Source organism: Schistocerca nitens, chromosome 4 (genome assembly GCF_023898315.1).
Source record: "Schistocerca nitens isolate TAMUIC-IGC-003100 chromosome 4, iqSchNite1.1, whole genome shotgun sequence".
In the NCBI taxonomy this organism is placed as follows: Eukaryota; Metazoa; Arthropoda; class Insecta; order Orthoptera; family Acrididae; genus Schistocerca; species Schistocerca nitens.
The window spans coordinates 876,077,856-876,104,430 of NC_064617.1; the positions used below are offsets into that span (position 1 = coordinate 876,077,856).

General features: G+C 40.1%; 1 protein-coding gene across 1 annotated transcript in view; it reads left to right on the forward strand.

Moving 5' to 3' along the window:
- Nucleotides 1-26,575, forward strand: part of LOC126252635 (uncharacterized) — a 204,952-nt gene that overhangs the window by 33,010 nt on the left and 145,367 nt on the right. The window contains 3 exon segments of the mRNA XM_049953538.1: nucleotides 6,113-6,216; nucleotides 16,342-16,985; nucleotides 23,955-24,479. Of these exon segments, the coding sequence (XP_049809495.1) occupies nucleotides 6,113-6,216; nucleotides 16,342-16,985; nucleotides 23,955-24,479 (1,273 nt within the window).

Below are 26,575 nucleotides of genomic sequence, written 5' to 3' on the forward strand. Positions count from 1 at the left end.
AAAAGTTACGGTAGTACACGGAATTCACTGTTTGGTTGGGTGGGGTGAATTCTTTGTGCAGAATGCCCTCAGTATCAAAGAAAACGATGATCGTGCTCTTCACTTTGCTCTTCACCTGCCTCGCTTTTTTGGATCTCGGAGAGCCCGGGCTCTTCCCTTGGGACGATTGTTGCTTTGTCTGCGGGTCATAACCGTAAATCCAGCTCTCGTCGCCAGTGATAACCCCTGACGAGAAGGTTGGATTGTCAAATGCGGCCTGTAGTGTTCGCAAATCCGTTGTAAAATTGCCACGCACCAAATACAGAGTATTACGGAAATCTCTGTGGACACGCAACACGTAATCCCAGCTGAATGCCACTCCGCACACTGACTCATCAGATATGTAGCTCTCGCCACGCAGTGGTGCAAAGATCTACTACTCTACCTTCCAGATGGAAGCACCAGTTCCAAAAATTTAGGATTCCACCTCATATATGCAGCCCTGCTATGCTTTGAAACCCCTACACGTTAGTACTGTAGCACGCCAGCACAGCAGCAGAGACAAAATGTCTCGAGGCTGGACTACTCCTTTAGCCACCAGGATCGGCCTAACATAGGCGTGACATTTCTGCCAATTCGAGAAACAAATTGCTGGGAGATACTTCACTTTATAGGCAGTCCATGCTGTTTTGTTTGTGGGCTGCTATGGTTCTGTCGTGTGTGCAGGGGGGGGGGGGGGGGATGGGATGTTTTCAGATTGCACTGGTACTGCGGATGTGCACCGGTAAACGAAAGGAAAATTACTAAAAATGATTTTTTGAGGTGAAAGTTAATCTTAACCCTTGTCATACAGATGTTACTCAGGGTGCCCAACCAGCTTTTCCCTCTCCATTGTCCTGATGTTTTCATTCCCGACATTCGCTGTCTCCATGTAAACGGCCATGTATTTGGCTGGGACAGAATAATTGAGCAGGCCCTTTCTCTCCGCAGATTTCAAAGCCTGACTTAACATCCCGACCACAAAGTGGCCTCTTCACAAGTAAGTCAGAACTCTGACAGTGTCTGTCATGTACTTGAAGTACCTGTGATGTGTAGCTGTACTGCCGGCCGGAGTGGCCGTGCGGTTCTGGGCGCTACAGTCTGGAACCGAGCGACCGCTACAGTCGCAGGTTCGAATCCTGCCTCGGGCATGGCTGTGTGTGATGTCCTTAGGTTAGTTAGGTTTAATTAGTTCTAAGTTCTAGGCGACTGATGACCTCAGACATTAAGTTGCATAGTGCTCAGAACCATTTGAACCATTTTGTAGCTGTACTGTCCTCTCTACTGCTCACTGCAGTCCACAATATTTACTGCTGTTACTGGCTACTTATTACGAGGTCAACTTCTCTATTACTAAATTGAATGTGTTAAGCTGTGGTATATACTGCTTGTATATTCTGGAAATGAGATACACTGTTCTCAGTGCTCTGAGTAGTGTCTTAAACTTTCTTCGCACACGACATACAGATGTTAAGTGTGTACTGCTGTTTTTATAGCAGTATCACAGTTTTCCAATGTTAAGAGTAATGTTCTGTTTGCTATTAACTGTAGAACTCCAAGTATGTGGTCTTTGCAAAATTTATTTCTATCTTTTGTGTAACATTTGCGGTGGCTGATATTTAACGCACACATCTCGTGACTCGTACGCAAAGGTGTAAATACTTTACTACACAATTTTCCTAAAATTCTTCAGGGCAGTGCCTTCAGTCTATTGAATGAACCATTTTTACTTAGTTTGCTGCGTATGTTTTACCTATCTGACAATCTGTTCAGTTTTGCGAGTAATTGCATCAGATAGTTTTTTGTCCAGCATGATATTTCGGTGGCTCTGTGCTGTTGCAATTTACCCTGAATTACTAATATTTGTGTAGATGGTCTACCTTAACCATCAATAATTAGCAACATTACTGCTTCTACGTGTAACTTGGAGTAATATCTCACTTGTTTGTCGAGATCAAAAACTTCGAACCACGTACACATCTCAGCTGACCCCAACAATAGATTTGAGGCAACTCTTACCACTCAGTTTTGAAGTGGTTTCCATTCTAATAGGTTCAGGAACATTTGAATTGCTTGCCGACAGTGCGACAGTGCCAGTGGATACTTGAAAATACTGTTGCTGTATGATCATAAGGAAAGACAGAAAGATGTGAACAAAATATCCTCTCAGTTAAGAAAATGTAGCTCACTGTAAACAAGGGTAAATGCAAGGTAATGTCAGTTGTAAAGAGAAAGAAGTCCATAGTATCCTATTACAAGATTTTTGGCAGGCATCTGGAGCAAATGATACTGTTTAAATGTGTAGGGGTACCTGACCTGAAACACAACAGATGCATACATAGACTGTGTAATAGCAAAGATGAATATAAGATCTTAGTTACTAGAAGGGTTATGGGAAAATGTAGTACAGTTGTGAAAGAAATCGCATACAGGGTGCTAGTATGGGCAGTTCCAGGGTACTGCTCCAGTGTTGGGTGGCCTTATCAAATAGGCATGCTGTTACCATCACATATTTCATACGGATCATGGAAATAAGATAAGAGAGATTAGGTTGCATGCAAAGATGCACATACCTGCTTGGTATGTCAGTGGAATAGGACAAAAAACACCATTAATGCTTATGCTGTTTGCTACCGATCGTATGGTGGCTTGTAGGGTATATAGATGTGGATTTTAATAGCCTTTTCTGATAGATTCAGCAATTGTGTCCATCAGTCTGTAAATGCCAAGGGTGTCCATTTTATTCAGCACTGATATGGATAGTGGCAATTAGTCAACAACAAAGGCCCCAAACTGTGCCAGGAAACTGAAGTGCGTGTTAACAGAATTACATTGCCAACACAGTCCTACAGTCCTTCTTGTTTGTAGACAGTCCTGCTGTGTAATACCATGCTTGCATTACCCAATAAGGAAGACTATGACAACCTTTGAAACAATGTACAAAAGAAAAAAAACAGTGCCAGTCTTGCTGGTCACCTGAAAACATAGCATCTGTCCATGGTTAAAGTGAAGCCTCAGAAACCACACTTGTAAAGTAGTTTCCTTGACAGCATAAATATTGCTCGTCAGTGCTCCTGTCAGATATTGATGCCTTCCAGAAGAAATCATTGTTGGCTAGAATTCTTCATATTATTATTTTTTTTTTCTTCGATCGTATTGAACAACAAGGATCACATCAACAACTTCAGTTTCTCTTCTTCCTTTGTTGTTGTTTCCTATTTTTCCAGTATTCCCTCATTTTCTCCCCCATGAAGTTTCTTCCTTTCTTCTGACCATGGATGTTGTCTCTTTCTAGATCTTCCCTTACTTCTGTAATCCGTGCTATTGTTGATTTCTTCTTCCAGAAATATAGTAATATTTGTTTTGTTAGTCCATTTCAATCCATTTGGTAGAGGCATCAGGAAAAGGTTAATCTTTGTTTGGCTATTACTTCAGATATTTTCTCTATATTTTTATAGATCTCCTCATTACTCCTTTTTTTCCCCAGCCATATGCAGTTTTCATTGCATCCATTATTTTTCTAATAATCCTTCTTTCCAGTACCTCTAGTCTGTCCATCTTATAGTTCATCACACTTTAGTTTTTATTGTTTTCCACACAGTTAAGCTGCTCAGTTGTCTGTGGAGTATGTAGTTGTTTTGTACAAGCTATTAGTCCAAAAACTGGTATGATGCAGTTTCCTTACTAGGAACGAGGAAAGGTACATGCTTTGAGGCACAATAGTATTAGTGATTCAGAACAAAACACTTCATGTGGATATATGCCCTACTGCGAATGGTTTTCGAGATAGAACATGTTTAACATCACTTTTGTATGTTTTTCTTTAATAACTCAAAAACAGCACACTCGAATGAAAACATGTCTCAGTACACAATTAAATTAAATTAAATTAAATTTGCAACAAAGAAAGGTCCTATTTATATTTCTTCTCCACAATGACAATGAATACTACAGAAAATAAATAGAAATGTACGTTAAAAGTGTTCTACCTCAGAAACCATTCAGAATAGGGCATATGTCCACATTTTCCCCCCAGAATCAGTAATGCTATCACCTGTCAAAATAGGTACCTTTCCTCCTCACTCACACTCCAGACAGACATAAATTGTGTGTGTGTGTGTGTGTGTGTGTGTGTGTGTGTGTGTGTGTGTGTGTGTGTGTGTGTGTGTGTTTTTTTTTAAAGACAGTGTGAAGGTTTTCTTTTAAAATTGACTGTGACAAAAAAAATGCTGTACTATGCTGTGAAACTGTGCGGTTTAGTTTTTTTTTTTTTTTTTTTTTTTTCGGTCAGTTTTTAACTACAATAGCAGGTCATGTAAACTGTTAAAGAAATTGTTTCTTCTCTATATATTCTTTCTCCTTGTATGCGTTCTTTCTCCTTGTATGCGTTCTTTCTCCTTGTATGCGTTCTTTCTCCTTGTATATGTTCTTTCTCCTTGTATATGTTCTTTCTCCTTGTATATGTTCTTTCTCCTTGTATACGTTCTTTCTCCTTGTATACGTTCTTTCTCCTTGTATACGTTCTTTCTCCTTGTATGCGTTCTTTCTCCTTGTATATGTTCTTTCTCCTTGTATACGTTCGTATATGTTCTTTCTCCTTGTATACGTTCTTTCTCCTTGTATGTTATTTTTTAAAAAAAATGCTGTTTTCTTTTCTTGCTCAATATCGGTTGAGGTATTACATGTGATGCATATTACTCTGTCAACTTTCCCATTTCACTGCCAGTATGCAGCCTTCTGCCACTCGAGGGCTCTTGAGTTGTAGCATGTGGAATGGTGGTGTGTAACACAACTATGTCTGTGTGAGAGAAACAGTTTGTTGTAATAGCATTTCTAACTGCAGAAAACATTCCTCTAGCTGAAATCGATAGACAAATGAAAGCTTTGTTTGTTGGTGATAGTGTCAATCTCAGTAATGTGCAACATTGGGTTGTTCATGCTCATAATAAAGGAAATAGCGATGTTGTTTTTATGTGTTTACCATTCTTGCACTGCTCTCGTCTATTGCAATTGGTGCTTTGGAATTCTAAGGTAGAAGTAAAACATTCAGTACCACTTTATTGTTTTGGTGTCAGTATTATAATGTTTCATTCAGAAGTGTCTTGTAAGAACCTGATTAGCAAACTGAAATTTTTTTGTATCGTGCATCTGAGTACCAGGATTTGCGAATCCTTACTACGAGCCAGCTGATAATGTTATAAAGAACACTTGTTAGGACTGAGTGGTAAAATCATGGGCTGTTCTGTACATAATATTACCTCACACCTCAGAACAAAGTGTATATGGCAGTGGGAGAACAAACTGGTAGAGGGGTAGAGATACAAACCGACAAGCCTTCCAAAAACAAGGGTGTGGCACATACAGTTCTAATGACTCATATGGAAAGAAGACTAAGACTAGGTCTTTGTCCTGTGGCCATCTCCCATTTGGAGAAGAGTCCAGTTTTTAGTGCTGTTAACATGGCAGTTACCGTATGTTCACTGATAGTTCTCCGTATTCCGAAAATAGAGCAGAAATTTGCTTGGATTCTGACCTGCCATCTATTTTAGGGAACAGTGAGGCGAATGTGCTAAAAGTTTTAAAGTTTTTGTTTGGCATAAAGATTCCCACCTGAATTGTTATGTATGACTAGAATATGTTATTGTGTTAACAATATCGCAAAAAGCTAGATTGCTGGTTAATGTGTCACCTTAATAGTGAGTAGCAGTCTATACTTTTGACAATATTCTTGATATTCCAGCTTCGACTTTGCACTGTTTGATGTTTTATTGAGTTCAGCAATTTTTTACACTATTTTTTAGAGTTTGATTGAATGCAGTATTTATGTAGGCTATATCTGCATGTGGAACTGCTGTTATGCTTCTCTTATCATATCACATTGTTTAATCATACTCCTATGACAGCAAAAATAGTATGGGTGCTACTGACCCACGTATTTGCTCTGCACTGAAACTCGTCCATTAGCATGATACCGACATTGCATTCAAACCCTATTTTAAATTATTGTTCCTTAATTTTTCTGTTTGAGAAACTGTTTATGCACCTCATATAAATGTGTGTGTCATTAGTGTGACAAGGAAAATGTTTCCTGCAGTTCCAGAGGCTCGAGGAATGGAGATCCAAGCAAGCACAGAACAACTTCCATATCGTCGCAGGAAGAACTTTGTTGGGAGCCAGATTCCCCCTCGGTTTCACCAGGTACTGTTAGCGTTGCTTCCATGTGTCTCAGTGTGTAGTTCACACGATTCAAAGTTCTGATACCTAGTCTGTGAGTTAACACTTTCGTCATGAAAAAAGTGAAAAATCAAAGCATTGGGTTTTCATTTAGCTTTGGGAAGTCTGCCACTGGCTGATAATAGTGTTGAGAATTAACCTTCAGCTTCTAGATATTTCCTTCCATGTCTTCACTGGTTTGGAATTAAAAGTTTTGTGATAAAAGTAGATAATAAGGCATCCCTTATTCATCCCTACTGATGTGTGGTTATATTTAGTGCATTCTGTTATCTTGGTTGGATCCTCCGTGATAGTATTAACTCACTTCAGAGTGGATCCAGGTTTTTATGCCTGGAGCAGGACAAAAAGAGGTAAATAGAAGAAGAAGAAGAAGAAGAAGAAGAAGAAGAAGAAGAAGAAGAAGAAGAAGAATATGGAAAGTTGAGTCTTCTTCACATACCTAGCTGAAAGAGAGACTATAAGAGTCTTCCATTGGACAAGGCCGTATTAAGAAATATAAAGTTTGTAATTAAATTAAATTGTGCCCTGTACCTTAAACACAGTTGCTGCATTTGTGTAATTTATAGACAATATGTTACCTATTTTTCTGACACTGCATGCTACAATGAGAAGGAAGTAAATGGAAGACAGCTGAACCTGACTGTTCTTTGCAATCAACAGACAAGTTTCATTATGTGTACTAATCTTTGTGAAACAGTAAAAGTTTCTGGGTAGCTGTGCAGTACTGATATCATCAGAATAGTGTGAGGTGTCTTGAGATGGAGTTATTTGGTATAATGTCTTAGAGGAGGTTGGGAGAAAAAACTCTTGGCCTTGGGCCAACACTACTGTGGTGGAGGAGGAGGAGGAGGAGGAGGAGGGGGGGGCCATCCTCTACTATCTTTAGACTACTGGCTGGCCCAAAGCTGTGGCAATCGGACAGTTAATGAGTTGCCGCTACAGCTTGCAGTAAGGAGGCTGCTGGTGTCTTTCTGTACTGTAACAGGGATGTTTGCCAACAGCGGATGTCACCATTGTGTTGTCTGTAAATAGATCTAGGTCCCAATTTTGTCTAGTCACTGTGAGCTTTGGCATGATTGCTATTTCCTACTAGTTATAACCCACAGAAATCAGTTTAAAAGGACATTATACGTACAATTTCATGTATTAAATGTAGACAGTGCTGTAGTTTCAAGACAGTGCATCTGTTAATGGAGACAGTTAACACATCCTGGCTCAATTTTGTGTCGGAGAAGTGTGTACAATTTAAAACTCTGCCAACTGCGACCGTGGCCAAGTGTTTGTGCGAATAACAGTGGCGTGAGAGGCGTGTGAAGCTGGCGGCGCGGAATGCTGCTAAATCTGGCAGCGGCTCGTGGTGGCTCTGTGCCTGCTGTTCAACTCCTGGTAGGCTCTGTGAATCAACTAGCACGCAGTCTGGAATGCCACACGGGCCAGGCGAGAGATGGTTCTGTCTTGTTTACATGTGTACGTTATCTCGCAGTTGATGTGACATGTTGTATGTGTGTGTGTGTGTGTGTTGGTTGTCAATGACTGTGAAGATTTAAAAAAGTTGATCTGAGTACATGTGTACAGTGCAAATAAATTAAATCCTTTATTCATTCTGGAACACTGCTTTTTCCATTGAAGGATTTTGTTGTGTTGCATGATACATTCTTTTTTTGGTTTATTGAAGTAATAATATCTGTGAATAAGTTAACACACTACAAAGATTTTTGTACTTATTACTTGCGCAGCTATTGGACGGAATAGTTGCATACAACAGAAAAAGACTTACGATCGGGGTAAACTTTGCACTGGAATGTTCTATTTGTCATTGCATGTGTGCTGTGAAATTTCTCCATTTTCTTTGTGCAAAAAGTCTGTTTTATTCACATCTGTATTATAAGTAAATTTTCACTCAGTACCTTCACTTTGTTAAGTTCTAGTTTTTCACTGTGTGTATGCCCCTGAAAGAGAAATTGTTAGGGACAAAAAATTTCCAATGTGTTTATTAAATGTCAGCTGTGAGAATCGAAAATTTGTAATCACATCAGCTTATAATACTTTTCTGCTTTGAGTGGATGCACATCTTAAATAGGGGCCTCAAGTTTTTCATCAAATTTTTTATCTTTATTTTATTCAGAGCAGTTTCATCTCCAGGAACACTTTAATTTGGTCCTTGATGTATATGTTGAAGCAGCTTTTTCTGCTAAACAGTGCCATAGTAGATTTCCCTTCAATGGATAGAATAAATGTATGCAAACCCCTCATTCTCTCCCTGTCCTACCTAGGCAGTATCTGCACGCTGGTAATTTAGAACCCTGCACTGGAATGATACTTGGTGTATTACTGAAGAGTATTGTAAAGTTTTTGCACTCTCTCTTTTTTTCCCCTAAATGAAAGTTGTAGACATTTACAAAAGAAATAAACTATACAGCTGTCTTGCAGCAAACAATTGATCATGCAGTCCATGTTTCACAAGTGTAGTAATATTCCAACGTACCATTATTACACCATTTAAGGGGTAAATTTTAAATTGTCACTAGCTTTCTGGCATTTCATTAATATTATATTTAATAACTGAGATAGTGGTAAAAGTATTTCGCTTAAATAGCAGGATAAATACTGTAAATGGCTCAAGTTCTACCATTACCTAACTACCCAGAATGTCTGTAGAATGCTTTGTATTACGGTTACAGGATGAATCGGCAAGAAATTACTCACTTGATTCTTGTTGTTGTTTGTTTTCTTTTTTTCTTTCTTTCTATATCATTGTAAAGACAAATATGTGATACATTCCAGAACTAATTAACTCTACAATGAGCAATGAAAGTTTCTCTCTCATATTATGTTTTAAAAACTTTCTGTAACATGTTTGTTGTTGTGGTCTTCAGTCCAGAGACTAGTTTGATGCAGCTCTCCATGCCACTCCACCCTGTACAAGCCTCTTCATCTCCCAATACTTACTGCAACCTACATCCTTTGAATCTACTTAGTGTGTTCGTCTCTTGGTCTCCCTATGATTTTTACCCTCCATGCTGCCCTCCTGTACTAAATTGGTTATCCCTCGATGCATCAGAAAATGTTCTGCCAACCGATCCCTTCTTCTAGTCAAGTCGTGCCTCAAATTCCTCTTCTCCCCAATTCTGTTCAATACCTCCTCATTAGTTACGTGATGTACTCACCTAATATTTAGCATTCTTCTATAGCATCACATTTTGAAAGCTTCTATTCTCTTCTTGCCTAAACTATTTATCATCCATGTTTCACTTCCACACATGGCTACATTCCATACAAATACTTTCAGAAACTACTTCCTGACACTCAAATCTGTACTCGATGTTATCAAATTTCTCTTCTTCAGAAATGCTTTCCTTGCCATTGCCAGTCTACATTTTATATCCTCTCTTCTTCGACCGTCATAAGTTATTTTGCTCTCCAAATAGCAAAACTCCTTTACTACTTTAAGCGTCTCATTTCCTAATCTAATTCCTGCAGCATCATCCGATTTAATTCGTCTACATTCCCTTATCCTCGTTTTGCTTTTGTTGATGTTCATCTTCTATCCTCCTTTCAAGACACTGTCCATTCCGTTCAACTGCTCTTCCAAGTCCTTTGCTGTCTCTGACAGAATTACAATGTCATCGGCGAACCTCAAAGTTTTCATTTCTTCTCCATGGATTTTAATACCTACTCCGAACTTTTCTTTTGTTTTCTTTATTGCTTGCTCAATATACAGATTGAATAACATCGGGGATAGGCTACAACCCTGTCTCACTCCCTTCCCAACCACTGCTTCCCTTTCATACCCCTCGACTCTTATAACTGCCATCTGGTTTCTGTACAAATTGTAAATAGCCTTTTGTTCCCTGTATTTTACCCCAGCCACCTTCAGAATTGGAAGGAGAGTATTCCAGTCAACATTGTCAAAAGCTTTCTCTGTTTACAATGCTAGAAACGTAGGTTTGCCTTTCCTTAATCTTTCTTCTGAGATAAGTCGTAGGGTCAGTATTGCCTCACGTGTACCAACATTTCTACGGATTCCACACTGATCTTCCCCGAGGTCGGCTTCTACCAGTTTATCCATTTGCTTGTAAATAATTCGTGTTAGTATTTTGCAGCTGTGACTTATTAAACTGATAATTCTGTAATTTTCACATCTGTCAACACCTGCTTTCTTTGGGATTGGAATTATTATATTCTTCTTGAAATCTGAGGGTATTTAGCCTGTCTCATACATCTTCCTCACCAGATGGTAGAGTTTTGTCAGGACTGGCTCTCCCAAGGCTGTCAGTAGTACCAGTGGAATGTTGTCTACTCCCGGGGCCTTGTTTCGACTCAGGTCTTTCAGTGCTCTGTCAAACTCTTCACGCAGTATGATATCTCCCATTTCGTCTTCATCTACATTCTCTTCCATTTCTATAATACTGTCCTCAAGTACATCACCCTTGTATAGACCCTCTATATACTCCTTCCACCTTTCTGCTTTCCCTTCTTTACTTAGAACTGGGTTTCCATCTGAGCTCTTGATATTCATACAAGTGGGTCTCTTTTCTCCAAAGGTGTCTTTAATTTTCCTGTAGGCAGTATCTATCTAAACCCTAGTGAGATATGCCTCTACATACTTAAATTTGTTCTCTAGCCATTTTGCACTTCCTGTTGATATCATTTTTGAGATGTTTGTATTCCTTTTTGCCTGCTTCATTTACTGCATTTTTATATTTTCTCCTTTCATCAATTAAGTTCAATATATCATTTGTTCCCCAAGGATTTATACTAGCCCTCATCTTTTTACCTACTTGATCCTCTGCTGCCTTCACTATTTCATCCCTCAGAGCTACCTATTCTTCTTCTAATGTATTACTTTCCCTCATTCTTGTCAATTGTTCCCTAATGCTCTCCCTGAAACACTCTACAACCACTGGTTCTGTCAGTTTATCCATGTCCCATCTAGTTAAATTCCCACCTTTTTGCAGTTTCTTCAGTTTTAATCTACAGTTCATAACCAATAGATTATGGTCAGAGTCCACATCTGTATAATCTATCTGAAACCTTCCAGTGTCTCCAGGCCTCTCCCATGTATACAGCCTTCTTTTATGATTCTGAAACCAAGTGTTTAGATTAAGTTATGCTCTGTGCAAAATTCTACAGTCCGCTTTCTCTTTCATTCCTTACCCCATTCCATATTCACCTACTATGTTCCCTTCCCTTCCCTTCCCTTCCCTTCCCTTCCCTTCCCTTCCCTTCCCTTCCCTTCCCTTCCCTTCCCTTCCCTTCCCTTCCCTTCCCTTCCCTTCCCTTCCCTTCCCTTCCCTTCCCTTCCCTTCCCTTCCCTTCCCTTCCCTTCCCTTCCCTTCCCTTCCCTTCCCTTCCCTTCCCTTCCCTTCCCTTCCCTTCCCTTCCCTTCCCTTCCCTTCCCTTCCCTTCCCTTCCCTTCCCTTCCCTTCCCTTCCCTTCCCTTCCCTTCCCTTCCCTTCCCTTCCCTTCCCTTCCCTTCCCTTCCCTTCCCTTCCCTTCCCTTCCCTTCCCTTCCCTTCCCTTCCCTTCCCTTCCCTTCCCTTCCCTTCCCTTCCCTTCCCTTCCCTTCCCTTCCCTTCCCTTCCCTTCCCTTCCCTTCCTTTTCATACCATCGAATTCCAGTCACCCATGACTATTAAAATTTCATTTCCCCTCACTATCTGAATAATTGCTTTTATCTCATCAAACATTTCATCAATCTCTTTGTCATCTGCAGAGCTAGTTGGCATGTAAACTTGTACTACTGTGGCAGGCGTGGGCTTTGTATCTGTCTTGGCCACAATAATGAGTTCACTATGCTGTTTGTAGTAGCTTCCCCGCACTCCTATTTTTTTTATTCATTATTAAACCTACTCCTGCATTACCCCTATTTGATTTTGTGTTTATAACCCTGTATTCATCTGACCAGAAGTGCCACCGAACTTCACTAATTCCCACTGTATCTGACTTTAACCTATCCATTTCCCTTTTGAAGTTTTCTGACTGCCTAAGGGATCTCACATTCCACGCTTCATCTGTAGAGCATCAGTTTTCTTTCTCCTTATAACGACATCCTCCTGAGTATTCCCCACCTGGAGATCCGAATGGGGGACTATTTTACCTCTGGAATATTTGACCAAAGAGGACGCCATCATCATTTAACCATACAGTAAAGCTGCATGCCCTCAGGAAAAATTACGGCTGTAGTTTTCCCTTGCTTTCAGCCGTTCACAGTACCAGCACAGCAAGGCTGTTTTGGTTAGTGTTACAAGGCAAGATCAGTCAATCATCCAGACTGTTGCCCCTGCAACTACTGAGAAGGATGCTGCTCCTCTTCAGGAACCACACGTTTCTGGCCTCTCAACAGATAGCCCTCCATTGTCGCTGCACCTGCGGTACGGCTATCTGTATCGCTGAGGCACGCAAGCCTTCCCACCAACGGCAAGGTCCATGGTTCTTGGGGGGGCCTGTAACATACTCCTGAAAACTGAATACGCTGTTTCATGATTCCTCTAAAGATCTTCCATATGTCTAATTAGACTCAGCAGCAGAGATCTTTCAGGTGTGGGCAGCTGTAGAATCCAAAAAATAAAAAAACTAAACAACTGATCTTTTTTATGAGATTGTTGTAAATGACGAAATTGTTTTTTTGGAGACTGTGCAGTAGTGAATGTAGCCATTCCAAATTCCCTGTTCAGCAGAAATACATTTGCACATTGTGTCCAAAAAAAGGTGTGCGTGCGTGTGCTTGCGTGTGTGTGTGTTTGTGTGTGTGTGTGTGTGTGTGTGTGTGTGTGTGTGTGTGTGTGTGTCCTAAATTTATTTGCTCGCTGTGTACTATAACATTACAGATTCAGTGAAATAAATGTAAGGCATGCCTAGCTATCTCCTGTGAGTGTAGAGATGCAGATACACGCACACTTGTGCTCGAACTGAGTCAGTAGTTTTTGGGAATGTGTTAATCCTTTATTTGGCAAAGAAGAGAGGAAAACATAGGAGACAATGGAACTTTCACCAGATGCTGGTCGTATATTAAGGAAGAGAGAGCAATGACAGATTGCTGTTGTAGACAGGTCTATCAACTTTTTGGATGTACTTTTCTCTCTACCGTTATTGTGTATGTATTTGGTTTTTGTTGTGTTACACTGTCAATAATATCATGTTATATTTTTATTTTCCATTCTTTTGTTGTGACTCCTCCCCACCCCCTCCCCCCCAAAAAAGATATTTTCACTTCCTATTATGTCATGTGTGCTCCCCCCCACCCCCCAAAAAAAAGAATATATATATATACACACACAAACACACGTTTTCACTTCCTATTATGTCATACGTCCTTGCTTTCATTCTTAATTGGTATCCGTGTAAGTAGACAGTAGTAAATATGTAGTTCTGTTGATTGATATCCAGCCACAGTAATGTGTAATTTCATATGAGGTATTGAGTAGATGTAATATTACTACTGTGTGTTGACCACCTTGTTTGTATCATCTCTGCATGTTACCTGCAAATATAATTAAAATAATTTTAATTTTTCATGGGTGTTTTTATGTCCGCCATACTTGTCTGAGTTGAACTGATCTGTTATAGTGAATGCTCATTGAAGATGAAAGAAAGTAGTTTTCAGTGTGGAATGACTCTCCTGTACTAGGAGCAATGAAATTAAAAACAATATTCTTGCCACACTTTGGTCTCCGCTATTCGTGACTTTCTTGCTGAACTCCATTGTGCTGCTAGCTCGGTTGTCTTAATCTGGTTCCCAAGTTGTGGGTATCCTGGGAATGAACTGGCCGATAATTTGGCTAGAGGAACGCTACTTGCTTCCTCTTCACTTCATCGGCCACAGGTTCAGATTTGCAGGTGCACAAGAGATCTCTGCTCGCTTGGATACAGATCTGACAGATTACTGCACCTTTTAGTAAACTCTGCATGATCAAGGTGAATAATGCAGCATTGTGCTCTACCTTTTGCTTCTCCTGGAGGAAATCCACAATCCTATGTTATCTCTGCATCAGTCATATCAGGGTAACACATAGTTTTCTTTTTCGTTACGAACACATTGTGCTTGTAGCTCATATCTTGGTGTGTAATGCCCACTCCTTTTGCACGTCCGTACTATATACAAACTTCTAGAATCATTGCCTATAATATTTGTGGACAATTCATGGATGGTTGAATGAGTTCTCAATTTTATCCATGAAAGAGGTTATTGTTCTCAGTTCTAAGATGAGTATCTACAGAGCAGGGCTAGGGTGGTTGGCCATGGGGGGTGTGTCAGCACATGCTACTTCTGGAGGATACCAGACCCTACCTCCTAGATCAGGCTATTCCTCCAACACTCTTTCACATCAGGTTTCACAGAAGTAATATAGGGCAACAATATACTTTCCTGTTGGTTTGCATTTTTCTCAAAAAAGTAGCTCTAGCTGCTACAATATTGGATCTTTCAATCAGAATGCATCTCCCATTGTCATAGTTTCTGTATTTAAATCCCAAAGAATTCAGAATTCTTCTACTCAAATGGCAGCTCCCTCTGAAAGCAATCTTGTTGTTTAAAACATCTGCTGCCTTCTAGGATACTTACCACTGTCACAAAATTCCAATACGGTATGGTGAACATGATCTTCCTGGAAATTGTACAGATTAGTGACAGTTTTTCTTCCACGAATAATTTTCCTCGCAGATTGAAATTTCAATTCTTGATAAGGTTTCCATTGCCCGTGCTTCTCTAAATATTCTCTCTGGGGTTCGTAGCTGTACTGATAAGATTTCATCTCATCTGGCAGTTTCTTTAGGGTTGCAAAGAAATTCATATACCTTGTATATAACGCTCACTGTCTGTCTTTGAGTGTTTTGAAACTGCAATCTTAACTCACAAAGAAAAGCAGTACTATCTGATGAAAGTCCCGGCTCTTCGAACTTCCATGAAGGGGACGCATAAGAGACTGCTTGGATAGTGGGTGGCAACAAAGTTGAAAAGCCTCCCTAGCAGCAGCAAGAGTGAAATGTAGTATTGCCACACCTAATTATATGTGTTTGTTTGGTAGCCATCGCTTCTTAAGATACAACCTGGATGGCAACTGTGGTAGAAATTACACTGTGGCAACAGTGTGAGCTTAATTGTGGACCAAACCCAAAGGCTTCTCGTTGGCACTTAGAAACAGAGGAATTACTGCTGCTTCCTAGTATAGTTCTATTTTGCTGTAACATGGGGTATGATTTGTTACCAGTATGAAGACTAGTTTGATACTGCTCTCGATGCTAGTCAATCCTGTGACATTGTGTGCTCCTGTCTAACTCGGTAAACCTAATCCATTTGGAGTTTCTTACTGTTTTCAAACCTTTATTTTCCTCTTCATTATTTATTTTCCCGTACTTCCTTGCAGTACCAATTTAGTTACGCCTTGGTGCCTGAAGATGTCATATCAATCTATCCCTCTTTTTGTAAAGTTGTGCCCTGTAACAATTTTCTCTTGATTTCAGTCAGTACCCCTGTATTAAACATGTGATCTACCTATTCAATTGTCAGCATTCACCACATTTGAACATTTAAAATTCTCTTCTCATCTTATCTTACCATACATGTTCTACTCTAATATAATGCTATACTCAAGACAAAAACTGCCACAAAAGACTACCTGACACACACATAAAATATGTAACTGCAAAAGACATATTTATCACATCCAGAAATTTTTCTTACTTTTACATTTGTAATCATCTTTATTTGTGACATTGGCTTTTATTTTGAAGTCCAAATAGCAACACTCGTCTATTTTTTTTCGCTGTGTAATTTCTTAATCTAATTCCTCAGCATCAGCTGATCCAATCTGACACCACCTCTATACCCATGTTTTCCCCTTGTTAACGTATGTTTGAAACCACCTTCCAAGACACTATCCATTCTGTTTAATTCATGTTCCGGTGCCTTTGCCATGTTTGACAAACTTTGGCAAATGTGAAAAGTTTTATTTCTTGCTGTAAGTGCAGACTGAGTAACATGATGGGTAAGATAGAACAGTGCATCATGTGATACATCATCACACATTTTCTTGTTGTGAATGTGTAGTGCTTTTAATTCCCAATAATATGAGAGATTTCTGCTTACAGGGCGTGGTGGTGACAGCACAAGCGATTTGTCAGGTGATGGCCGCAAATCTGTTAGAGGTGATACAAAGACTGGAGTTCTGCAGGAAGACAAAAAGGCTAAAGAACTTTCAAATGATAAAGAACATTCAGAAAAGCCCAAAACAGTGGTGTCATCGGTGCAGCTGACATTGCAAGATCCTATTACTAATTCAGTGCTGCGAGAACTGGAGTCGCAGAGCGATGGAGGGGAATGGCACCCCCCAGGAGGGGCACTGTACACGGAGGTTCCGAGCCCTCCGGCTGTCATCTCCACCTGTGGCATCACGGACCACCCAAAACCACCTGGAGTCAGCCCCTCTCATGAGCCCTCATCACTTCCCGACGGGATCGACGTCACGAGTGTTACTAAGCAAGTCAGCACAGAAAACTCTACAGCAGTACCAGCTTTTGTCGAGAGCACCCAGCTGTTTGTTGAGGCTCACGAGGAAAAGTTGATTCCTGAAGTCAGCAAGTTAACAAACAGTGTGGTGGCTTCGGGAGGTCCTGAGCTGGTGGAGCCCAGGTCTGGTACTGGTGCTGTGGATGCCAGCCATTTAGAGCTCCTGGGTGCACCCGAACTGAGGACAGCCAGTGCTCTGAAATTAGATGCTGCTGAGAAGAATGAGGTATGAAGCAAATGTTTAAGTGGGGACGGTAATGTACTGCCAATGCCACACCCATTAGCTCTCCGTAATTCTTCCTTTCCTCTTCCCCCTCTCCCCCTCCTCCTCTTCCCCCTCTCCCCCTCCTCCTCTTCCCCCTCTCCCCCTCCTCCTCTGCCCCCTCTCCCCCTCCTCCTCTGCCCCCTCTCCCCCTCCTCCTCTGCCCCCTCTCCCCCTCCTCCTCTGCCCCCTCTCCCCCTCCTCCTCTGCCCCCTCTCCCCCTCCTCCTCTGCCCCCTCTCCCCCTCCTCCTCTGCCCCCTCTCCCCCTCCTCCTCTGCCCCCTCTCCCCCTCCTCCTCTGCCCCCTCTCCCCCTCCTCCTCTGCCCCCTCTCCCCCTCCTCCTCTGCCCCCTCTCCCCCTCCTCCTCTGCCCCCTCTCCCCCTCCTCCTCTGCCCCCTCTCCCCCTCCTCCTCTGCCCCCTCTCCCCCTCCTCCTCTGCCCCCTCTCCCCCTCCTCCTCTGCCCCCTCTCCCCCTCCTCCTCTGCCCCCTCTCCCCCTCCTCCTCTGCCCCCTCCTCCTCTTCCCCCTCTGCCCCCTCTCCCCCTCCTCCTCTGCCCCCTCCTCCTCTTCCCCCTCTCCCCTTCCTCCTCTTCCCTTCCTCCTCTTCCCCCTCTCCCCCTCCTCCCCCCCACCTTAATATGATCTTTACGTGACCTTCTTTTACAATTAAAGATGTTCTCTTCCTGCTGTACTGATACTGAATTTTGGTCACAATTACATTAAATATGTCCATAAGACCAATAGTTGCATCATTAATTGGAATAATGGTAGTAACAATAATAAAGACAATTTTAAGTAAAACAAGATTTTGATGACAGAGGCATCAAGCTTCCACACCCATTCAACTTATATTTCAGTGGATGTTAGTGGTTAATAATGTAATTAAATGAAATTGGAAAGCATGTGGTTGGTGGGAAGGGGGATGGGGGAGGGAGCAGAATGAAAACTTCTGTGCAGGTTAGCAAAGGAGATGGACAGTGTACCTAGCACTCATCATTATTATTAAGTTTTCAGTTCAATTGTGTAACAGGAGCACATAGTTTGGGTTGAATAATTAAAAGTGAAGAGTGTGTGTAGATAAAAGTCACAGTTCCTTAGAAGAGCATTTCAACCCTAACAGTTCTCAGCACACTTCCCCTGCTTACATACTGTCTTCATTTAATTTTGCATTTAATATTCGTTGATATTCGATTTGCTCAAAATTTTGCTTACCTCTACTAGATTCTGAGAATCCACTTGACTGTATGAAAATCACACACATTGCAGTTCAAAACTTTGCATTTTCAGAACTATGTTACCCAGTAAATATCCTTCTTTCCTGTGTTCTGTGTTGTTGTTTATTGTAGTGGTAGAGATGTTACACATTTGTTCTTTGAAACAAGCACTGAGGATAATTAAGGGTTCAGAAAGAAACATTGTGTGGTGGCTGTTGTGCTCATTTGGTCACGTTGATTTGTCTGAACACATGAGCCACTGTGGTCACAAGCAGTTGTTGCAGACCTAGAACTAACTAGTTTTTTGTTCTATAGATCAAATTCACGATAAACATTAAGATGTGGAATGTGTCAGCAGAACAAACATAAACCATTCATACGCAACAGAATAAAAAATGATAGGAATCTTGTGTCCATAAGGCACATCAGGTTGACAGACTGGCAGTTGCCACCATGTCTTGCTGCCAGTGAACCATCTGGACCACAGACTGGAGAGGTAGCTGAAGAGTTAACTCCTGCCCCACAGCAGCTGTCAGTATTGAGTTGTTAAGGAGAAACCTCTTTAATCTAAATTCGAAAACATTTCAATTATGTGTCGGACATTTTATTTCCATGGATAGATTGTCAGAGTTTCATAGGTGCATATTTCACCCCTTTCTGTGCTAAGGTCAGATTCATTAAAAGGTAATGCAGATAATTTTGCCTTCTAGCATTGTAATTGTGATTACCTCTGTTACTCTGAAACTGTCATGTCTTATTGATAACAATTTTCAAAAGTGAATAACTCTACTGTGAAGCTGTGCTTAATATTCCCAACTGCTTAGAGGGATACATAAACTCCACACACAAGTTTTTCGTGCAATGAATACTTTTTTCCTGAGCAAGAAGTTACCCTGGAATATTATCGCATAATTCATCAGTGAATAAAAACACAAAAAAATGTGTTAACCTACTGGCCTCTATATCCCCAAAATTGGCAGTTATTCATAATGCAATGATTTCTGAATTTAAATGTTTTAGCAGGTCTGCTACATCATTTTGACAGCTTAAGTTTTCTTCAATCACACTTCAAAGAACTTACAATTTTCTGCCCCAGTTATTATTTATTTTTGGTAGACTAAGTTAATATAATGTCAGATGTTTTTGACAGTACAAATCTGGATGAATTGTATTTTTTAAAAGTTAAAAGCTAGCCCATTTCTGCAAAATCATTCAGTAACTTTCACAGAAACATCGTTTCCTGTTTTCTCTGTTGATGCCTGTTTGCTCAGCTACATAACAATGCTTGTATCATCTGCAAACAGAACTAATACTGCTTCCTGATTCAAATAAAATAGCAGGTCATTAACAGAAAGTGAGAGCAATAGTATGTCAATGATCGAACTCTGTGGGACTCGGTTATAATGCCTTCCCATGCAAATGATGCGGTGTCCCTCTTTGTATTGCTCCAACAGCCTAAGGTAACTTTCTGCATGCTGTACCTTAAATAAGAAATTACTCATTTTCTGAGCTGTATACTCCATAAAAACTTAACTTCTCTAAAAAAATATTATAACTGACACCATCGGATACCTTTCATAAGTCACAGATCATTCCAGTTGGTGATATTTTATCTTTCAAAGATTTTATTATGTGCTCGTTGAATGTATATTTATATAACTCAGTGAAAAGACTCCTTTGCAATACGAACTGTGGTGGGCTAAGTATCACATTCCTATACAGGGGGTGACAAGCTTAGAGCACATTACCTTTTCAAAAATTTTGGAAAATTATGTAAGGATTGACACTGGATAAAAGTTATTGACAACTGTGGAGTCACTATTTTGCTATAGAGAGGCCTAACTCTAGCATATTTCAATCTTTCTGGGGAAACATCTTAAGTTTGTGACTCATTGCGTACACGACTAAGTACGTCACATTTTGTAGGACCAAAACTTTTTAGTGTCTTATTGGAGATAATATCCACCTGGTGTGAACTTTTACTTTTTATAGTCATGCTAATCTTTCTTATTTCGGATGGAGACTTGAGATTAATTTTTATTTCACTAAATGATCTTTGTATTGTTTCTTCTGTGTGGTGTTTTGCTCTCTTCTGAACTAACTGCACTAACTTTCTCACCTATTTTTAAAAATATCTGCTACATTTGAACTTTTTTTAACAATGGTCCCATTCTCTTTGATGCAAACTCATTAAGAAATACTTTGAATTTAGAGTTATCATTAGGCTAATGGTAAACATCACATCAGTCAACATTTTTTAAGCTTCGTTTAAAATCTTCAGTATTTTTGGCAGTAATCAGCTCCACTGTTGTCTTAGTATTTCTGAATGGTGCATGGAGCTAGGTTATATAATAAGGTGACAGTCATGGGATACCTCCTAATATCATGTCGGACCTCTTTTAGCTTGGTGTAGTGCAGCAGCTTGATGTGACATGGACTCGACAAGTCGTTGGATGTCCCCCGCAGAAATATTGAGTCGTGCTGCCTCTATATCCATCCACAATTGTGAAAGTGTTGCGGGTGTAGGACTTCCTGCACAATTTGACCTTTCAATTCTGTCCACAAATGTTCGATGAGATTCACGTTGGGCGATCTGGATGGCCGAATCGTTTGCTTAAATTATCTGGAATGTTCTTCAAACTACTCACAATTATGGCCTAGTGACATGTTTGGGAACATGAAGTGCACAAATGGCTGCAAATGGTCCCAAAGTAGCCAAACGTAACCATTTCCTGTCAGTGGTTGGTTCGGTCGGACCACCCAGTCCATTCGATGTAAACACAGCCCACACTGTGATGGAGCCACCACCAACCAGCTTGCACAGTATGCTGTTGACAATTTGGAACTGTGGCTTCATGAAGTCTGCACCACACTTGAACTTTGCCATTAGCTCTTACCAACTGAAATCGGGACTGGTCTAACCAGGCTACGGTTTTCCAGTCGTCTAGGATCCAACTGATAAGGTCACGAACCGAGGAGAGGCACTGCAGGCGATGTCACGCTGTTAGCAAAGGCACTTGCATTGGTCGTCAGCTGCTGTAGCCTTTATGTAGATTTTTCCACATTTTCCTAATGTATATGTTTCTTGTACATCCCACATTGATTTCTGCTATTATTTAATGCAGTGTAGCTCATCTGTTAGCACTAACAATTCTACACAAATGTCGATGCTCTTGGTCGTTAAGTGAAGCCTGTCTGTCACTGCGTTATTTGTGGTGAGAGATAATGTATGAAATTTTGCGTTCTCATCACAATCTTGACACTGTGGGTCTTCTGAAATGGACTGTCGCATGTGTCTAGCTCCAACCGAAATTCTGCATTAAAAGTCTTTTCATTCCTATAATGCCAACATAACTGTGTTGAAAACCCTTTAAAATGAATCACCTGGATACAAATGACTGCTCCGCCAAAACACTGCCATTTTATATCTTGTATACATGATACTACTGCTATCTGTATATGAGTTACAACTATCCTGTGACTTTTGTCACCTTTGTGTATAATGTGACTCTCTGTGCATCGTGATCTGACAATCTGTATACGACACGACGGGTATGTGTCTGTTTAACTTCTGTTCATTGAATGAATACATTGTCTATAAGTCATATATCTTGAGCAACTCGGGTAGGGAAATTTATGACTGATATCAAATAATAAGTGGCTAAAAGACTTCTAGATCACTTTTCCTGTAAGATTTCTTCCAGAAATTTACATTAAAATCATGACAAATTAATAATCCCTCCCTTCTGTTTGAAAGAGAGCATCAGAATGCTTCATGAAAATTTCACAGCTACCCAATGGAGACCTGTATACTGTTACAACCACAAAGATTACAATTCCCAATAGTAGCTCACAAGCACATGCTTCTGTATCATGTTCTATACAGAATTTACACATTTCTACATTTTTGTATTTATATTCCTTTTTTATGACTGTTACAATGTCTCCTTTATCCATATTGGATCTAAATGACTATGCAGCTAACTTACAACCATTTACATTAAGATTTGCTGTCCCTGTTGTTATATGATTTGCAGATAGACAAATGACAATGATTCCTTTCCAGCTACTGAGCTCTTAGAAACAAGTGCAAACAAATTAAGAAGTCATCTACTTTGTTTTACCTCCCTCCCCCCCCCCCCCCCCACACCATATTCTGATGAAACAAGTTGATTTCACTTTTTCTTTTATTTCACTTTCTTCTCTGTTGTTATAAGATGAATTGTGAGTCTCTGACATCTGAATTTCCTTCAATGCTGTTTGCCTGAATTCTGAATTTGATCTAATGTCTGTGTCTCATGTGACTGCAATAACCGCAGGGATTTGCCTTCTTGCATTGCTTACACCCAACACGTTTTCTGTGAAGTAAGACGTAATGGTTCACTGCTTGTTCTGTATTGCACTTTGTCTCAGTAGAGAATATTATGCAAGATAAGTGGTAACACAACTTTTGTTTCAGCTAGGATAACAGGGTGTCATCCAGAAATAGACTAAATATAGTAGGAGCAAGAACAGGAGAAAAATTCAGTATAGTAAAATATATGCAAGCATAGAAAGTTTTGTAAAGGAACTTTGCATTTTCAATGTTGGACAACAAGGTGAAAAATTACCAGATTGGTGAAGGGATGATGCGGATTCCAAGGAAACTTGTTTTGTGCTATGTTAGTGCATATTTCACAATAGTGCAAGTCAGGTGTCAACCTGATCCACGGAGGTTTGTTTGTACAGCCTTTTTTTAATGCAGTTGTGCGCATTTTGTACACATAGATAAACTGATAAACTGCAGTACTGAGTTTTTATTTTTACTACTGTGTGAGAATTTTATTACCAGTGGAAATAAATTCAGATTAAGTGAGTGTTTATAAAGAGTCTGCTGCATCATTTTAAACAGTTAAGAAATGGATGGTTGAAGACTAGCCATTAATATCTTAAAGATGGTTCATACGAAAATGTCAAAAACGGGAACTGCAGCTGAAAGTCGAAGGTCAATATGGTATTTGTCAGTTGGTGATGAGAGTGGCATGAAATAGCTGAAGTAAAAGGCATGCGGGAAGAAGAAATGTACAGTACGTTATACGTAGAGTGTTATCTATGAAAAACTGTGTGGGAGACAGTCTGCATTTGTTGAATAGTCACAAGACCATATGTGAAAAGAAATTTCTCATTAAAGTTGGGACTGTTTTAAAGTGTTCTTAGCCAATTTGTTACTGCGTATGAGACCATGGTTCACTTATTTAAACGAGTCAAAGTAGTGAGTGGATGCTAGTGGCCCTGTACTGATTGAAGAGCAATTGACTTCATTTGCTGAAAAGACTACACAAAGAATGTTTGAGGCCAAAATCAAATATCATAATAATATCTTAATGGTGTTTGAGGCCAATAACTCTCAAGATGAAAAAATTATAATGGAGAAACAAATAGGGAGAATATGGTTAATATGAATGGTGAATGAAGCAGAGCTTTGTTTTGTTGTTAAATTTTTATTTTTCTTCTTCTTGAAAAAGGAGCCACTGGTTCTGATAGCTTGTCAGTTACAACCATTTTTTATGTGTGTTTTCTGCTGCCACTCGGTGAGTAGAATTTTTTTTTATTTGTCCAATTAAATATTTTGTCAATAATTGATTATTTTTGTTTATCTTGTTTAGTGATGTATTAAAATGAAAATAACACATTTTGTTGCCTCGGATGCAGTGTTTAAAGCTAGTTGTCATCTTTCAGCCATCAGAGAAGGCTCTACTGTCCCCAGCAGTGCCAGCCCCAGTTGCAGTTGCAGATACTGCTCCTAGTGAGGAGGAAGCAGACAAGGAACTGAATGAAACCACACCTGACTCCTATTCTGTAGATGGGAATCTCGTGTCCACAAGGCACATCAGCTCGACAGACCAGCAGTTGCCACAATGTCTTGCTGCTAGTGAACCATCTGGACCACAGACTGGAGAAGTAGCTGAAGAGTTAACTCCTGCCCCACAGCAGCTGTCAGTATTATCTGAAGGTGATGTAATTGTGCCCTCGGAGGATGTTAGTGAGCGTGTTCCTAGCCCAGTGACAATGTGTGCAAACAGTGAAAGTGCACATCAAGTAGTTCAGTCATCGAATGCCGTGGACGCTAATGTGATTAGTGAAACGTCAGAAGGAAAGTTGGAAAGCAGTATTTTGGACCTTCAAGATGTTGAATTTGCTGACGCAGATGCCGAGGATGGAGATGATGAAGCTGAACGTGAAGAGGACAAAAAAAGGCAAAAAGTGAGTTGAATAGTTAACAGTAAATACAAGAACAAAACAAGTGTAGTAGTTGATAATGATAAAACACTAAAGAAACAATTGTTTCTGTGGAGGTTGGTGTTAAGCATAATTGGAAAAGGCAGTAAAAACTTTGAATCTATCTGTATTTATTTTCTAAAACATGAATAGGATAGATTACTATTCACCATATAGAGGAGATGTTGAGCCGCAGACAGGTACAATGCTAAAAACATAAGCTTTTGGGTCTTAAATTTTTAGCAGTTTCTTCATTGTGCCTGTCTTCAACTCGTTGCCGCCTTCTATATGGTAAGTAGCAGTCTATCCTTTTCAAGCTACAGTGGGGGAACACATATATAAAAGGTATTACAGTTTGCGAGCTGTCAGAGCCAGTGGCTTCTTCTTCTGGCAGAAGGATTGAAGGGGAAGGAAAAAGGATGAAGGAAAAGGACTGGTGCTGTTTAGGAAATGGGGCGAGTTTGGAAAAGTTGCCCAGAACCCTGAGCCAGGGAAGACTCACCGAATGGGGTGAGAAGGAACGACTGGTTGTTGGAGGACATTTAAATCTCATCAGCTGCAGTCCCCAACAGTCGGTCTTTCCTTCTCATCCCATCCGGTGAGTCTTCCCTGACTCTAGATTTTGGGCGACTTTTCCGAGCTATCTCCTTTTCCTAAACATCACAAGTCCTTTTCCTTCGTCCATTTTCCTTCTCCTTCAGCCCTTCTGCCAGGAGCCACTGGCTCCAAAAGCTTGCTAACTGTAATACTTTTTATGTTTTTTTTTTCTCCTGCCACTGCTTGGTGAGTAGGTTTTTATCCATCCAGTTACATTATATTTTCAAAAATTGATTTTCATCAATTATCCTTTCCGTGTTGTAGTTATTCCATCCTGGACTTTCCATTAGTTTGTGTTTATTTTCTGGCATTTAATTGAGCTGCCTCCCATTAGCAGATATCTGAATCCACAACTTTTGTTGATAGTCTTTTCTTGGATGATGTACCTTCATACTGTGTTACAGATCCTTGGTTTCGTTTGACTTCTGAGGTTCGAATAAGAAACGAAACTTTAAGAGAATGTTCATTTACAGTCAACTTCAGCATTTGAATAGGGCTGCTATCGCTGTTGCCACTATACCACTGTTCAAAAGGGAAAATGTAGTGCCACCTGAAGCTGTACACAGCTACAGCCAGCAAACCAGCCGCTGCTCACTCGCATTGCTCCAGTGATAGATATTCCACCAAACTTGTGGCCACTCTGCCTAGGCAGTTTCTTTTACAAGGTTGGCATGTGACGGCAGTGGTGCGCCATCAACCAAACTATACATCATAATTACAAAGTGTATGTTAATTACAGTTACCTTTTGTACAGTTTTCCAGTTATGCTAAAGATCAGTTTAATGGAAGATTCAGTGAGTAAAAATAAAAATAATTGTCCCTTACAGAGTGCTGGTTCAGTTCACATGGAAAGAGAGTTTATAATATCTCGACTGAACCAGATTGTCATGGGGATACGAGAGCTAAAAATATAAAAATTATCACTACAAAAATGCCAAAATAAAAAATGAACAAAATGTTATTTTTATCAAATGATTATATAATGTGGAGGTGTTCTAATCAAAAACCGGATTTTGTCCAGACATATATTTTCTAAGTTACCAAGTTAAAACATCTTTTAGATGAGACTGTCTGACACAAGGTACTTTGGCCTGTTGCTTCAATTGAGAACTTCGATTGATTAAAAAGCCGCCCCCCCCCCTCCCATAATAAAAGAAAGTGCAAAAAATGTAAGTTCTGCAGTAATCTGGCTTGGTAGGATTGCTTCATAGGTGCTACTCTCCATAAAACCTATCATGCCAATGCGAATAATAAGAGGTTATTCTGACTTAACAATAAATGTTCATAATGTTTGGCATAATTCCTAAAAAGGGAAGCAAAAACTTGAATCACACAGTGGGAACTGATATAATAAATATAAGTAAAACAAAAACTGTAGGAGACTGGTGTAAAATTGTCTGAAGTATTGTATTATGACGTGTAAAATTACGTTAGCTGAAATACCTGTCAGTGCTTTGTAGTACATGATAATATTAAATAGGAAA